We start from the raw sequence: 17,047 nt of genomic DNA, 5'->3' as shown, positions 1-17,047 counted from the left end.
TTCACTCTGTGGTAGTCTATTTATTGCAGGAACATGTACTGGATAGAACTATTGACATAATCATTCCAAATATATCTGCAATGCTATGCTAGAAAAGGAGAAAAAGAAATCAATGTCAGCAACAAAATCAATTAATAGGAGATCAGTAAGTTGAAATGACAAAAAGACGTCATTAAAATTGTAAAAATATATCTATAGATCCTTGATTGGTGCAGCAGCAGTAAAGTAAGGAATGCAGTTATAAAAATATACATTTTCATATCTGTTAGTGACAGAGATTCGATATTTAGCATTCAGATTAATTACCATTGAAACTATTATATGTTCTAAAACGATTACCTTGTTCAGTAACATAACCAACTGTTGTCGTCGTATAAAATAAATATAATATCGACAGCAAATATGTCCTCAAAGAAAATTGCATTGACTGAAACGCAATTGCTGATTCTCTGTCATCTCATTCGTTTTTCAAAACGCACACACTCATAGGCACATTGACAGATACCTATATACACAAACGCACCTAGTACATCACATTCTGGAAGCTTTGAACCTTTTTCCGTTTGAATTTTAAATTGTGCGACAGATACAAAATCATATGTTCGATTTTACCGCATACACAATCAGAATGGCTCATTGTATTAAAAACAACATAAATGAAGACGTCAGAACAAGGACCCTGAATTTGTGTATATATGCGAATGCATTTAGAAAGTCCCCTAGATGCAACCTGGGAAAAGAGCTATTTAAATCACTTGGAAGCTTTTCAATATCTGCATTGATAAAGTATCAACAAAATCAAAATAAAAAATCGTGTTAAAAATATACAAATCCTGGGCGAAATTCCAATAAACCCATTTGGTAAAACCATGGTCCTCAAGGGAGAACTAAATGCTTTCCACTTTGAAACATTAAACTTGACCCTGGCACTACGTCAGAAATAGCAGAGTATCCAAACCTTGGAACGCGACGCCTGATCAGCCGCGTGAGTAGAATACCTCGAAAATGTCAACAAGGAGATGAGTGGATACTCCAGATGCAGTCTGCAGACCTACACCGAGTCGATGGTGATTGTTTAATATGATCGTTTTCCACCGTATAATGCGTGGTCTCGGTGACGTATTAACGACGCATGGTGTTCCAATATCAATACCAAGCCTCGTTATACTGTTTGACGAGACCAGCATTCTGTTCTTGATTGCATCGTCCATTAAACCTCTTCATCCAAAAGTCCATCATCTTGATCTTTCTTTAACGGAATACTTTGATAAGTAATGACGACGTCGCTGCTACACGTTTTCCTTGTTGTGTTCGCTGTCGTGTCTTCTAGAGGCACCCCCATTGTCTCCTTCATGGCCAGCGACAACAACGTGCACAGAAACATGCTGATGCCCACGATGAGGAACGGTGGCATCAGGTCATCCCCTCCCTACAAATAAACATTCATTACTGCTTTGTGAGTTGGAGTTAGTTATCTAAGTCCGAAACATTTCCATGGAAACCGTAAAAATTAGAAATAAAAAAAACCCTGTAAATAGCATAAGGGATCACGGTGGGTTCTGACTGATATATCTACCAAGTTTTTCAGAAACATATTGAACGGTTTTTGAGTTCTGCTCCGGAAACGAACCAGAGGTTCAGATTATTCTATCTATCAATTTTGGATGTAAAATATTGAACGGCTTTTGAGTTATGCTCCGGAAACAAAATGATTACGGATGGACGGTCGATTATATCCCTCTTCATTACATGCCTCGGGGATAACAAGGGCCGTGATTCGTGAGTCGGTATATACGAGAGGGGATCCTGTCTAAACCAAAGGGCGCATGCCTGACATTATCAGGTGATATTTTTACTCTATTTCTATCCTTTATCCTTGTTAAATAGTCTTGTCCATATGACAACTGTCTGCAGGGAAGCTGGGTTGAAGGCGTTACATACTATCACTTTAAGTGCGATTGATTTCACATGACTAGTCTGCTGTGCAGTACAATGTAAAGTTTGTGCAGAAACAAACAGGCCCTACACATTCAATGTCACAAACGGGCACAAACTATACACTAAACGCCAAAACAAACGTTAACCTCCTACACTAATGAATTACTGAAAATACAAACCAATAATTGAGATTAGAACCTACGATCGTTTGTTAAACAACATTATCATAGCTTTAATAAAATTCTGGATTCAAATGTTAAGTTGGCAGAGTAAAACTGTAGTGTTTCGTCATAGCCAATATGATGCATTCAAACACTCTACCATTCAATGTTAGAATACTCACCATAGTAAATATATAAGGTGACACGATGCTCCCTACTCGAGCAGCCGTGTTAGCAGCACCATAGCCTAAGTTCCTAAAAATCAGGGTTGAGAAATAAAATCAAGCAATCAAAACTATCAAAATATAATTCCTTTATGTCTGAAAAACCAAGTGTAATGACCGTCAATGTGCTATCGCAACAATCTAGCTACTTGTCAACAGTAGCTGGCTTTCTGTCTGACATCTGAAGGGGGTAATTTTCAACGTGTTATCACCAGGGTGACAATCCACCTGGCAGGAAATTAATGAGAGTAATAACTCTCTTTACCCTTTAACAAACAGTACAACATTTTCCACCTGGTGACGGTTATGTCACTGTATATCCGAAAACGTACAGTAAAACCTATTCCTACTTGATAACAGTAATGTCACACTTTACCCGATAACATACAGCAGAATCATTTTCCACCCGATGACAGCAGTGTCACACTTCACCAAATAACAAACGGTAGGGGAACATTTAGAGAATAGACAACGAGGTACGAGTGACTGCGGGAAACACTTTTTGCAATCACTCGTACCGACGTGGTTTTGTTCTATTTATTACACAGAATGTAATGGAAAAGGATGAACCGTGTCATAAAAAAAGAAAAAAACAAACAAAAGAAAACAAAAACAAAAACAAAAACAAAAAAAAAACACGCACACAGGATTTGTGACCTAAACAGCTGATTCGTACATATTGCGTATTAAACCTAACTTCTCCAGCGGTAACAACATAACTATGCCATGGAAAACAATACTTCGTAAAATCGCTTTAAGATACATTACATATATTTTATATGGAATAATTTACAAACATTTGTTAACATGATCAAAATATGATCATACTATATCATTGAACAGCTGGAACGTTATTTGGTCAAGCCAGCGCGCAAGGAACATCGTTCATTCATGAGTGATGTGTGTCCGGCGACGGATGGAAGTGTGGTGTCAGGCTTGGGGAAGTCAATGGGTAAAAGTTGGGAAATCTAAAAGACAACCATTCCACGAATACGTCTCGAGAAGGCGTACTGTCAACAACATCAAGGCTATTGAAGACTGAACCACACTCTGGAAGGCGTGTTACAGTCTCGTGATTGGTCACAGTAGAGTACAGCAGTTCCAAGAAGGATAACTCTAGTCGGAACCCAAGTCGATGGGATGAATACGCTTTTCTGGAGCAGATGGTAGGTTGACAGAGCAGCCATTCGAGATTTTGAAGTGGAACACACCACCATAAATTGGGCATGAGACTCGATGACATGGACGCCGACTCACATGTCACATGTTCAGGTAACATTTCTTGTCGCTATCTTGCTGCTTCTATTTCCCCGAGTTCAGTTTTCACAACTAACAGGTTGTAGGAATTCAATGGCAAGGAAATTCTTATCACCCTTCCAATTAGGTCAGCCTCAACTTCAGCTAGGTCATTCACCTTGATCGGAGTTAGCCTAATGGCGGTCATGCTTGTTTAAAACAATGCAAACGATTGTCTTCGTAATTTTCAAAGTTATATATTTTAAAAGACTACAAGTTATAACACAGTTTTATCGGAAAATAATAATATCTATTAAAATTTATTTATTTAACATTTCTAAATCTCGGATTTGTGTGATTACGACAGGTTCTAATTATCAATGAAACGGTAAAATTTGTCAGTGAACTTGGATCATGAAACGTAATTTCGTCAACCAGTCATATTTCTTCTTTGCTTACATGACCAATCGACGTTGAGAATAACTGAAAAGCACATGTGCGAATATCACAAATGTAATCACCTGTGTATTCCAGACCGCATGGACTGTCAGATGATTTGCCACCCGTTAATAAACCTGACCAATTCATCTGCAGCTAACAAAAGAAGAATGACGTCTTTCTGAAAGTCTCGCATTTTACCTGGGAATGACTTTCTGCCTGTTGACATTTTGCTGACTTCTTACCTTATGACCGTTGGGTATGTTTCACTAGCGAAGACAAGATGGCAGGCCCACGCCGAAGCTACCCCGAGTCTACATACCAGTGCCAGGCCGGTTGTGACAGATTCCGCTACAGCTGCATCTGAAGAAAGTAACAGATACACATTCAGGATACACAGCAGTACATAACTGAAGAACAAATGATGTCACATGGACAGTGTTTATTGAAGCTCGGTGGATTCACAAGCATCATGTATTCATGTATTCATGACTGATGCTTGATAGTTTCTGAAACGCCACACTCGGGAACCTTGAAGTTCCTAAACGACTCGTGATTATGTACATGAGCTTGTTCTTCATAGATAATATTTTGATGTTTACAAACCATAGTCTGTAATCTGTATCAATCTTACACTTCACACAATCCCAAATTATCTGACGAGTGTTTTTCAAGCCATGAATGTTTAGTTATTTTATTTCCAGATTGGTGTTGATGTATAAAGCTCGAAGGGTGATTTTTTGCGACGAGTACGTTTGAAAATTGATACACCCCTCAAGCTACAGCTTCTATATCGTGATACATCTAAAGTGTCATACATACAAATACACTATGCTTACCTCAACAGATTTAAAACTAACATGAAACATTTTACGAACTTAAATGCTGCATTTACTTGATCTACTTTGAACGAACAATAAGTAATGAATGTTTACATATCAACAGGGTATTGTAGAACTCTTGACTGATAATAAACCTTTTTCCAAAAAACTGGTGTTAGTTGTCGTTGATATTAGCATTGTATTGTTTTCTTTCGCCATGTTGCACATACCGACACTGGTCACAAAGACCACAGCGAAAGCCGCACATGACGCCAGTGCAAAGAATATGAACGCCGTCCATCGTCTCCCAATTCTGGAACGTAAAATATATCAGTAGAATGAAATAGAAAGCTGAATATGTACAATATGTCAATTGAACCTGTGTAGCTCAACTTACTGAGCGTTTTTATTTCTCAGTTGAACAAGTCTTCGTTCAGCTATATTTACCAGCCAATGCTACTTCTAAACATCGCTATTTATTACATGACATCTATAACAAGCATCTTGCTAACAACTGTACAGTGTCTATTTACATAAGAACGCTGGCACACCTACACACAGTCACACACACAGAGAGAGAGAGTCACACACACATACACACACACACACACACACACGTTCGTCGACATTTTGGATGCACGTAATCGTCATCAGATCCCAGTTGGGTGGATCAGTGGTCATAACGTCAGTCACTGGTCCAGTGTCAATTATTTACAGTCCATCGTGCTGCGTTCGACAACAAACACATTGTACTACGGACAACGTGTTCACATATCGAGCATTAGAGTGAGTAAAATATCACGATAGGTGATACACATTGTACCCATGTGGGGAATCGAAGACCTACCTTCGGCGTGACGCTCGTACTTTGCTAGGTCAGCACTGGAAGCCACGAAGTAGGCTCATACCAACATATTTGACTCTGGGTCGATTCCTCTAATGCTGTAATTCCCTTCGAGACCTACAGTGCCCAAAGTGACTGCTATCTAATGTAATGATTACAATTAACGTGTTACATGATACTACTCACTTGTTGCTGAGGAAGAAAACGACGAGCTTTCCAGGTATATCAATGACAGCCACTAAGAACATGTTGAGATAAAGGTTGCCCGTCAGGTGCCCAACACCGAATGAAATGCCATAGTAGACGGAGGCTACATTCAACCTGCATCATAAATAATTGTCAGTAAGTACCGTAAACTAGCGAATATCCCATAACAAAGATACTGAGTACAGGGCTCGTAAGTAGGTCACGGCCGTTCGGGAGACAGTAGTACCGCCGGTAACAAAGTTTCATGAATCGTCTGAATCGTCTCATGGTTGTCAACTGACATCAAGGAACCGATAATCCTTGCAGAAATAACAAATGTCTGGTCTAACCATCCCCTAAACAATCATCACCAATTAATACCCTGTGACACTTGTCAACGGCTGTGGCAGCCAAGCACTTGGTCCGGTTGAGTAAAGTCACTCTTGGCGGTTGCGCAGATCTGGTTCTTGAATATGCGTTTGTCTCCGGAAGTAGGCTGGCTTCCGTTTCGCGCGTCGCACGCTGGCACGCGCAAAGGGAACCGTAAACCAGCTAAGCAGTAGTGCCGCGCGAGACTCACAGTCCGTCTGTGAGATTTGGGTCTAAAGTCTTGCGGGCATGGGCACAACAGGTTGCGTCGAGTTTGTTGTGTGTGTCAGTATTCGGTGATTATGAGCTCGAAAACACGTAGGAAACAATTTAAATGCCTGTTAATACCGGCATCTCGTGCTGAAAAGGTACAAATGAATTACTTTAAGATTTAAGATCTTTGACACGTTTGTCTTTTAACGCCACAAGTTTCCAGCCATATGGCGGAATGCGACCAGGCTAGCTATTCTCGAGACATTCGTAACCCTACGAACTTCATAATCCCATTCTTAACACATTGGCTACAATCAAAGTTAAGAATTCTTAGGGCTACGAACGTTTCGAGAATACGGGCCCAGAAAAACCAATGCTCCTCAGATACTACTTTCTGATGCACAGGTGGGTGTGAAATGAAAAAGTAGCATCTTTTTCGCAATTTGGTGTCTATCCTTGGAAATGCTGTGTTTCGTATCTTTCAATACTTGGTCGGTCAGTCGATTAAATCGATGTTGAATGTATCTTTTTAATGAGTGAGTTAAAATATACACTCACATCGGTAATATTTCAGTCATATAACCACACAATAAATACATTGACCACGGACCCCAGCAGAATCTACGTCACCCCTCTAGCAATTATTGATTATCAGCAAAATACCAACATTTCTGGTAATGAATCCCGTATTGACATTTGGTAGCATAATGGAAACATCTATGACATAAACTTGATAATTAAATATCAGATTCTATGTTAAGGTAAATAAACACGACATTCTCTGTAGTGATGGAAATCTAAGCAAATATATCGTTGCTTCGTCCACGTTAATGTAGGACATTATGTGCACAGCTCACCAAACGATTTGTATGATAAATGATTTCCAGCATAAACTCCATGGTCTGTAGAGATCGAGGTAGGTATATTTTCGGTTGGACTCTCTCCCTCTCATTTCCTCCTCAGCGACCTGTTTGAGGATAGCTGCTGTGTTCACCGGCTTCTTCGTGCCATTGTATCTCGCCATCTGCTCCACTACTTTCTCAGCCTCCTCAAGATGGCCATGTGCCGCCAGCCAACGCATGCTCTCTGGGACCACGCTGTGGAGACAATGAATGACGACTGACTGCGTTTAATTTTACGCCGCTTTCAACAATAATCCAGCAACCAATGTGGTGAATCGAACCCAGATCTTCGGAGAGACGTTTAAACCACTAAGCTAACACATCGCCCCGAATGACTACTTAGACTGGTTCAGGGAAGCTTGGAACAACGTTACGCTCATCAGCTACAGAGTAAGTGAGTTAAGTTCAACGCTTCTAACAATATTCCAGCAATATCACACCAGTAATTAGCTGTACAGTTTGTATTCATGTGGGAAATCGAACCTGTGTCTTCGGCATGACGACCAGCCATTTAACTACTAGGCTGTCCTACAGCCTCACTAGCTATAGACGCACACAAATACCCACTCTTTTTCTGGCAAGCAAACATGTAGATCATAGCGACTTCGGAAATATCCTGTTTTGATTGTTTTCACCATACAAAGCAACAGCATTTCGTCGTAGCCAATTTCGTGTTATTTATGAGCCATGGTTAATTATCTTACTATTGCCATTTTCCTCTAGATTAATTACAGTGGGTCGTGTGCATGGAATGTTTAACTCTTTGATGAACACATGCATATATGGCGCCCATAGAAATGAAAACAATCAGATCAAGCCAGGTTCAAACCGACGATGATAGGCATCTGGGATGTCTGAGAGACGCATCAGAGCATGGACGTTTTCTTATGGGACACTTTGCACATTGTTTCATTGCAGGGCAAATTGTTCTGATATGGTTCGTAGTGTGCTGGTTGCTGTTTATATTTAGACTCAGAGTCGAGTGAAATGCGGAAGTTTGTAGAACAGTAAGGGCCCATCCAGGAAAGAGTGGGCATTCTTGGAAGATATTTAAGACAATATCAGATTTCAGGGTTGGGCTGGTTAGTACCGAAGATTCTTTTATCACTGTGTCCTTGGGTGAAACTTGTTTGTGACAATAATTTTCAGAATTTTTTAATAAAACCATTCTCCTTTTCTTTTTTCGACTAACGCGTTCATCTCTTGGTATAACCTTTTTTCACATTTTGATTGTGTATAGCAAAGTAACAGACCAACATTTGTATCAAGAACGATAGATACTTACAACCATCCAAGCAGAAAGGGCACGTGGATCATGGCTGTTATGATATGGAGATAGGACCAGTTAGGGCACAGCCAACATGTCATAGCGAACAAGGCTGACCCCACCGGCCAGAAAGGCATAGTCCCTGTCATCGGCCGCCAGTATTTGCCAATGAACTCCATGTAGTAGCTGAAGCTGACGACCAGTAGGGATCCAACCATCGCTCCGATGAAGAATCTGAAAAAAATCAAAATGCACGGAGGAAATGGTTTGTCATTCTTTCTTTCAAGTAATGTAACAGGGATACAGATTATCGACCATCAAATGTAAGACCTTTTCAGGGTCTTATCAAGGTGCAATCAACAATTCTAAGCATCAGTAAAGAACACATATATCACATAAGTGATTGCATCCACTCAAGGTTGTCAAATGTCGGACCGACTTTCAGCGGTGAGTATCTCCAGGTTACATCGCTGTACTGACAAATATTTGTAATGCCATGGAAATTAATGAACACACACACACACACAGTCATTTCAAGATATTTTTTGTCATGTATTAGTTTCCTGTTAATCCCTATCTTGACATGTTTGCTAGATATAATACCTCTCGAGGGAAATCACTGACAAGTGGGACCTTATCAAGACTAAAACTAAATGAATCCCTTTTAGGGTAAACCGTCCATTTTTCCAAGTCCATGCGAAACCTGAGTTTATAAAAATGTAAAGTAACGGCAATTGTAATGTCATTCATTTAGTAATGTAATTCAGTTGGTAAGTCAATTCAGTCAACTATGTATTGTTATACGTTATGGCATTTAATCAGCTGGGTTAGGGTAACTTTGTTTCGAATCATTTAGTAAGGCTTTGTTGGTGGCATCGTCGTTCATTTAATAAGGCTGTATTGATTACACTGTCGTTCATTCAGAAGGGTAAATCAGTGTTGATTACAATGCCGTTCATTCAGAAGGGTAAATCAGTGTTGATTACACTGTCTTTCATTCAGAAGGGTAAATCAGTGTTGATTACAATGTCGTTCATTCAGAAAGGCAATGTTGATTACATTGCCGTTCACTGAGAGAGGCAATGTCCTCTAGAGTGTCGATTATTCAGACAGGCAATGTTGTTTTCTTGTTTTCTGTTTTAGTGGCGATTAGGCTTGCCCTAAGTGGCGACTAACGGGATCGGGTGGTCAGGCTGACACAGGCTGTCCGATGCTCACGTTGTTGTACACTGGAGTGTCTGGTCCAGACTCGATTATTTACTAACCGCCGCCATATACCGGGAATATTGAGCATGGCGTAAAACTAAACTCACTCACTAACTGTTTTTAGTGTCATTCATTCCTTAAGGCGGCCGCCGCCATATAGCTGTAATATTGTTGAGTGCGGCGTAAAACTAAACACACTCACTAACCTTAAGGCGGTTGTAATTTTGATGGTATTCATCTGGTAAAGGGGCATTATTCATCGTGCATTTCGCATTTGACAATATTGTCATTCAGTAAGTAAAGTAGCGATAAATACAAAGTTATTCATTCATTAAGGCAATTATTTCTAAATGTCATTCATTCAATTACACGCCACTTACATTGTCATTAATTCAATGAAACGTCGCATATATTGTCATTCACTCATTAATGTCACATTACGTGTAAAGTTCTTCATACTGTGCAGTTATTTTCTCATGCCATTTTATTCTTATAAGGGGGCGGTCGGGGTAGTATGGTGGTTAACGCCTTCGCTTGTGAGACCCGTATTCGCTTCCCCACATGGGTTCAATGTGTGAAGCTAACTTCTGGTGTTCCCCGTCGTGATGTTGCAGAAATATTGCAAAAATCATCCACTCACACACGCATTCTGTAAGATATTGCTAATCCTAATGCCAGTCTTATGTAATACCATTTCAACACCATTTCATACCAAACCAACACGTTTGATGACTTTGCAAGTGTGAATGTGATATGTCATAATGAAATGGGAAGGTACATGCATTTCACGACATCAGTATTATGGTGCATCAACAGGTTCCATTTCGTCCCCGACTTCACGAGGTTGTTGACTGAACAATTATAAACAAGGTTATCTTTCATTGCGTACATTTTTCTACTGCATATTATATGAATATACAGTAGAATCTGTCAAAACCGGACTCTGTGCAATGCGGTTTTCTCCACAAATCGGACTCCACTCTGAGTCCCGGCAAAATTGTTCTAAACAGTTCTGTTTATTGAACTTTACATAGATCATTTTAGGATAGAAACCTTAAGGCTGTGAACATCTGCCACGACACGGAAAAGGCTGCCGCCAAGTTGAAGAAAATGTTGAGGAGGAGGGAGAGGTAGTATGTCTTCTTCCTCCCGATGGCATCCCCTGATTGTCCTCCAAGAGCAGCCCCCAACACCACCCCTCCCATCTGAACAGCAGTGATAAACGGCTTCACGTCGCTGTGCTCGCAAACTAGGTTCCACTGGAACAGATGATTATAACTTCGTTTGTTATGGATTAGGTTATTGCTGAACAAACACTGGTGTAATGTGACGGAACATGTGTGGCTTACATCGTTGTCTGTAGTGTTTCAGGTGAGCCGTACCGTGTCAAGCTGATAGTGGGAATGTCCGGGGTAATAAAAATGTCAGAGGTTACTAATTGTGAAATCCATGTGTAGGGGTAAGGCGCTAACAGTTCAAGACACTTTTGGGATCTGAACTCATGATGACGTTAAATGAACTGTGCAGTCAATCTGGCGAAACGTTATATGCGGCTAATAGTGATATTGTGTTTAGATTTTCAAAGCACTCTTAACGCTAAGATAGTCGTAAGTTGATGTTAATGTATGGCATTTTGTTAACCTCGTGTTAAAAAGTCTTTGGTAACAACGCAAATCTGTATATCCCAGTACGGGGATCGTTCAGAAAGTACCCAGCATAACTATATTCTCAATGTCCAGTGTTTGAAAAGCTTCCATTGTATTATGAAGGAGTTATTACCAAAGCCATATTTAATTTTTCACATATGTGGGTCATGTGAAAAACAAAATACTAGCCATCACTATTCACGGGTTATAATATTTCTTACAAATTTGCACAAAATAAAAAGCGATACGTCATTTGGTACGTTTTGGATAATAGCATGATCACAGATACAAATATGCAGTGTCAAACAAAACGGGGATCGTGAGTTTGGAAAATAGCAGAACCAATTTGCTTGAGGTTGGCAGATAATATGCAGAAAAATACAACATAAAAAACAGCTGCAATTAATATTGTATCAATTTCTAGGCGAGGCCGACTTCTTTGTAAACGCGCCTCGTATTGAACAGTGTTCATACGTTGGCGTAATGTATAAATTCATATTTCGAAATACTTCACTTTTGTGATTCGCCAGTTAATTGTGAATCAGTTGCCACCTAATTTGGTGCATTATGATAATGATAGGATTAATTCAGTAAGCATGAAATTGACTTCATCTGTTATTATTACAATGCATATACTTAGATAATAACCAAACCGGTACGAGTGATTACGCTGAAATAATGTTTACAGTGCCTACCCCTGAACATTATACAGCAGTTGCATATTTCCCTTGGCCACTCCTACCGAGCTGGTTGTTCTATTTATTACCTATAATGTAATATTCAAAGAACCATGAAATAAAAACCACCCGGAGACAAGATGTCAGGCTTCAAACAGCCGATTTGTTGTTAATTCAGCTTAAACTCCTCCACCGGAAAATGGAAAGTCGTACCTCGTAAAATCGCTTTAAAATACGACGAATACATGTTTAGGGAATAAATTATTAACATTTGTTAATATGATAAAATGATACTTTAAATGCAGTATCACTGAACTCAATAACAGCTTAAACGTCAGTACATCATGTCAGTACGCCGGAACATCGTTCATTCACGATTGACCTGTGACTAGTGGCTGGTGACGGTGTAGTGTTGAAACACTTGGGCAAAAGCCTAATATCAATTTAGGGGAACGTTAACGATATAAAATGGGGCAGTCTAAAAGACAATCATCCCACGAATACATCCAGACAAATATTCTGTCAAGAATAAAAATTCTAAATACTTTTAATCTTGTCACAGATTATCTTTAATAAAGGAAATCGACTGTTTCTAAGCGATATATCTCGTTTATAGCAAGACTTGTCAGGCGCAGCAACAGTCAGGTAGTAAATATGTTCACGCCAACATTAAATGGATTCTTCAAACGCGGGATAGCCTTGTTGTACGAGTAAAGTGTTCGATCGTTAAGCTGAAGACCTAGGTTCGATTCCCAACAACGGGTACAATGTTTGAAGCCCATTCCTGGTGTCTCCCGCTGTGATATTGCTGGATGATTGCTAAAACCGGCACTAAACTAAACTCACTGACTCTTTTGTTACACGGGGAGCTCCCAAAAGATAACTCCGGAAATAAAAATGTTTATCATGTTATGAGATACCAATATTCTCACTCTCTAAATTCGACTTACCGTGTTGAATGAAATTGTTATCGTGTGAATGTTTCCTAAAGTTATATTTAGCGAAATTGGTCAGGCTCGCTGACTTAACGAGTCATTGGTTCCCATTTGCGCAGATCGATGTTCGATGATTGTCTGATCCAGACTCGATTATTTCCACACCGCCGCCATTCAGCTGGAATATTGCTGAGTGCGGCGTAAAGGTAAACTCACTTATTCACTACAGTACAGGGGAGCAATACTCAAGTATATTCTAACATCATTCATAACTGAGTGAGTAAATTTCATTTTACACCACTCTGTTCTTGCCAATATTCCAGCAATATCAAGACTGGAGACACCATAAACGGGCTTCACGTGTTGTTCCCATGTGGGGAATCAAACACGGGTCTTCGGTGTGATGAGCGAACGGTTTAAGCACAATGCCCCTACTTAAAAAGTCTTTACGGTAGTTATCGCACAGGGCTATAATTATTGGTAGGCGCACTTAACCGTACTTTTCACATGCAACTGTCATGAATATAATTAATTTATCAGTACCGTAATTGCTCAAGTAAATGTTGCATATATATAATCCTGCGTACATTCACCTCCAGACGTTACATATTGCCTGTATTACCTGACATTGACTGAGATGGTTTGTAGTATCACTGTAATATTGTACGTCAGTATTATGTATGTATTTATGTATTTATATATATTTATATCACTTTGATGTAAGTTAGACACGTGCTTGACTAAAACGAACGAACTTCAAGCTGTCTTGTCTCAAACCCATGCCTGATAGCATAGTTAGCTCACGTAGTACATATACGCCAGGTTTTTGTCGACACATAAAATGGAATATCCCGCTCTGTTCAAGTTAATGCCCGATTATCATATATTTGCATATACATTGTGCATTTATATTACATCTGTTTTCATTTATGTATTCCTTCGGAAACATGAGCCATAATTAAATGACTAATTGGTCTATTATTGATTTAAAAACCGTTGTTCGACGGCAGTTGTTCTACAACCATTTATTCAACTTGCTCAATTTCACATGACATAACGACCTTGACCTCTAACGATATCTAAGTTGTATCACAGTTGTATCACTGTGTTCCAGCCACAGTGAACGGAAAACCATGGTTCTGATACTCAACCGAAAAGTATGAATTATGAAAACCGGTCAGGACCTAGATTTTCGAAGCTGTCTTAGCGCTAAGACAGCCGTAGGTTATGTATGGCATTTACGACCATCTTGGCCTTAAGAGAGCTTTGAAAATCTAGGCATCGGTAACAGTCACACATATAGATCTCCCCAAATATCTCTTTACCAGGATTTTACTTGAAAATTATCCCAGGGGATACAATATGCGTTAGTCTGTATCACAGTCCTCGAATCACTTTATTTTCACTAATATTTAGCCCTCCATATAAGGAATAGATTTGTCTGGGTTCCTGAATCTTGAATCTCCTAAATCACTCTGGCTCCTTCTCAGTTTAAATGGGTGTATTTGTTTCTATATTCGTGGATAAGCATTAGCCATTAGTCTAAATGTGCTTCTACATTTCTAATAGGTCACACGATCAAACTATTACTGTGGTGATGTCTTTAGAAGTTGTTATAGATGACCAAGATATATTATGGGGTGGGAAAGAATAAAGGACCTTAAGTCCATAAAGTATGTTGGGTATTTCTATGATATGTACAATGTACCGACCTCATTAATCACTGTGTCCTTCTCCTGGCTGTACACAAACGTACACGTGGCGTTGCTGTCCAACGAGGGGCACTGTTGTATGTGTGTGTAGTTCATGTCGCCGTTGGGGACGACACTAGCGTTTTTGTCACAGAACCAAAAGTCCGGGGGGACGCCGGTAAACGACATCATCAACATGCCCCATGGGTGAATGACCTTGCTGCCAATGATGAGGAAGAGGAGAAGAAGCTGGAACCTTGACATGCTCCCAACATCCTCTATGATGTCATCTGTATGCATCGTTAAGACCTTGTCTGCAATTAAGAATATATATGCAAATGTTTCAAATTTACTTCAGAAAAGTATCTCACAAACCTATTCCCTCTTTCTCATGCATCGACGAATAGAGTGAAATAGCTGCAATGCAGTTGCTGAAACAGCTGAAAGCAATATTCACTCAGGAGGCTAATATTCCAGCTACATGGCGATTGGAGCTGTGACGATACGTATCGCGATATCTTGGAACGATACGATTCGATTCGATGCACGTCACCATATGCTATCTTTAGTTTACTTTAAAATATACTTCTTTTTATGGCAAGTAACAGTGCAGATTTTGACATAACTGTCCATGTCTGGTAAACAGTAACAATTTCAAGGTCAACATCTATCACGAGACCCCAAAAATGTATCGATATATTTATCGTCAGACAAAGCACAACGATTATCGATACCACAATATATCTTTACAGTTCTAATGCGGCGGTTTGAACATAATCGAATCTGGAAAAGACGATTCAGTTATCGACATCACGACCATTGATCTGCGCAATTGTGGAACCAATTTCACGTGTCAGCCAAGACAGCGATCTGACCACCCGATCCCGTTAGTCACCTATTACGACAAGCATGGGATGCTGAAGGTCTGTTCTACCAGGGACCTTTACGATCAGGAGATTAGGGGAAGAAAGGGTTGGGGAGTGGGTTGGGAGGCGGAGTGGAGGAGGAAGGGGCAATTGCCTGTAAGCTGGCGTCATCCACTAACCTGTGTCCACGGGTTCCAGTCCCAGAATACATTCATGAAAGGTTGACACTGGATTTGATGACTAGATGATGTAACAACATTGCATTACGTACATGCATGACCTACATATGGCTCTCCTCTTATCTGTCAAGGAGACACCGCTTAACAAATTTACAAAAGGAGTCCATCTCAAGTCTAGAATGAGTAGGGGTCCCCAGTGAGTCCCATCCTGTCATAAATTAAGTCCTCGAGCTATTCAGGGCGCCTTTTGGATTTTATGTACGCTTTGGTAGATAATTGTTTGGAATATATACTCTTCAAAAAAGTAGGGGAACTATATTTCCATGTACGATTGTCGAAATTGGGAGATATATGGGATCGGATCGGATTCGTTCAGTTATCTCCCTTGATGGTGACTGGAGTATGACATAAAATTTCAGGTTTACAATTTTCAATCAGTAGTGCGTTACTTGACCCTGAAAACCCCGACCATACACGGCTGCAAGAAAGTTATCGAGAAAACGGTCTTCAGTGATTTACCGATCTGCCTGAGAAACAAGATTCATAGTGATACACCATGCACGTGTAGGAGGCTCCCACGTTGTGCACGTGCTTCCCATGCATTGTGTTACGTGTGGGGATAACGTGAAATGATGCTGCATACACAAGATGAATGCCATTGTAACGTTCCTCAATGGGTTTTCTTTCTACCAGACTTCACAGTCCAGGTTCCCCTACTCTTTTTAAGAATATGCTACCCATTAAAAGTTTAGACGCACTTATAAAGTGAGTTTAGTGAGGTTAGAATTACGCTGCATAGTGCAATATTCCAGCCATGTAGCGGTGATTCACTTAAACCACTCACAATATGTCACATACATGCATGCGTGCGCGTGTGCGTGCGTACGTACGTATGTTCGTACGTAGTATATACATATGGTTACATCGAAGATGAATTTCTCCACTAACATGGGGGAATCAAATACAAACCTTATGCAATTCAATTCAATTCAATTCTCTATTCTCAGAAACCACCGTGGTGGTAGAAGAGCATATAATCTAAACATATATACAAATACAAAATCAGATCCAAAATAGCAGGACAACAACAGGTTAACATCTTCTGACAAGGGATGATAGTTGTATAATATATTTTGATAGATTCGCTATATCTTGCGAAGTTTTAACAGATGATAATTTCGTAAACTTTATTTCATTAGGAAAAATGATTAGATGGGTGGGTAGATATTGCTTCCTCAACGTATCTAA

The 17,047-nt window shown here is 39.8% G+C and overlaps 1 protein-coding gene across 4 annotated transcripts in view; it reads right to left on the bottom strand.

The window, feature by feature from the left end:
- The window catches only part of LOC137272792 (solute carrier family 22 member 15-like), a 66,675-nt gene continuing 49,628 nt past the window's right edge, over positions 1-17,047 (bottom strand). For all 4 annotated transcript variants that reach the window (XM_067805186.1, XM_067805185.1, XM_067805187.1 and 1 more), the window contains 9 exons: positions 14,776-15,068; positions 10,859-11,064; positions 8,618-8,833; positions 7,288-7,527; positions 5,849-5,983; positions 5,049-5,131; positions 4,243-4,360; positions 2,282-2,354; positions 1-1,429 (listed from right to left, as the gene is read on the bottom strand). In XM_067805186.1, coding sequence (XP_067661287.1) covers positions 1,211-1,429; positions 2,282-2,354; positions 4,243-4,360; positions 5,049-5,131; positions 5,849-5,983; positions 7,288-7,527; positions 8,618-8,833; positions 10,859-11,064; positions 14,776-15,054 — 1,569 coding nt within the window. In that variant the 5' untranslated portion in view covers positions 15,055-15,068 and the 3' untranslated portion in view covers positions 1-1,210. The remainder of the gene's footprint in view (positions 1,430-2,281; positions 2,355-4,242; positions 4,361-5,048; positions 5,132-5,848; positions 5,984-7,287; positions 7,528-8,617; positions 8,834-10,858; positions 11,065-14,775; positions 15,069-17,047) is intronic.

The sequence above is a fragment of the Haliotis asinina genome, chromosome 2 (assembly GCF_037392515.1).
Source record: "Haliotis asinina isolate JCU_RB_2024 chromosome 2, JCU_Hal_asi_v2, whole genome shotgun sequence".
In the NCBI taxonomy this organism is placed as follows: domain Eukaryota; kingdom Metazoa; phylum Mollusca; class Gastropoda; order Lepetellida; family Haliotidae; genus Haliotis; species Haliotis asinina.
This window is presented reverse-complemented; position numbering and strand designations above follow the sequence as displayed.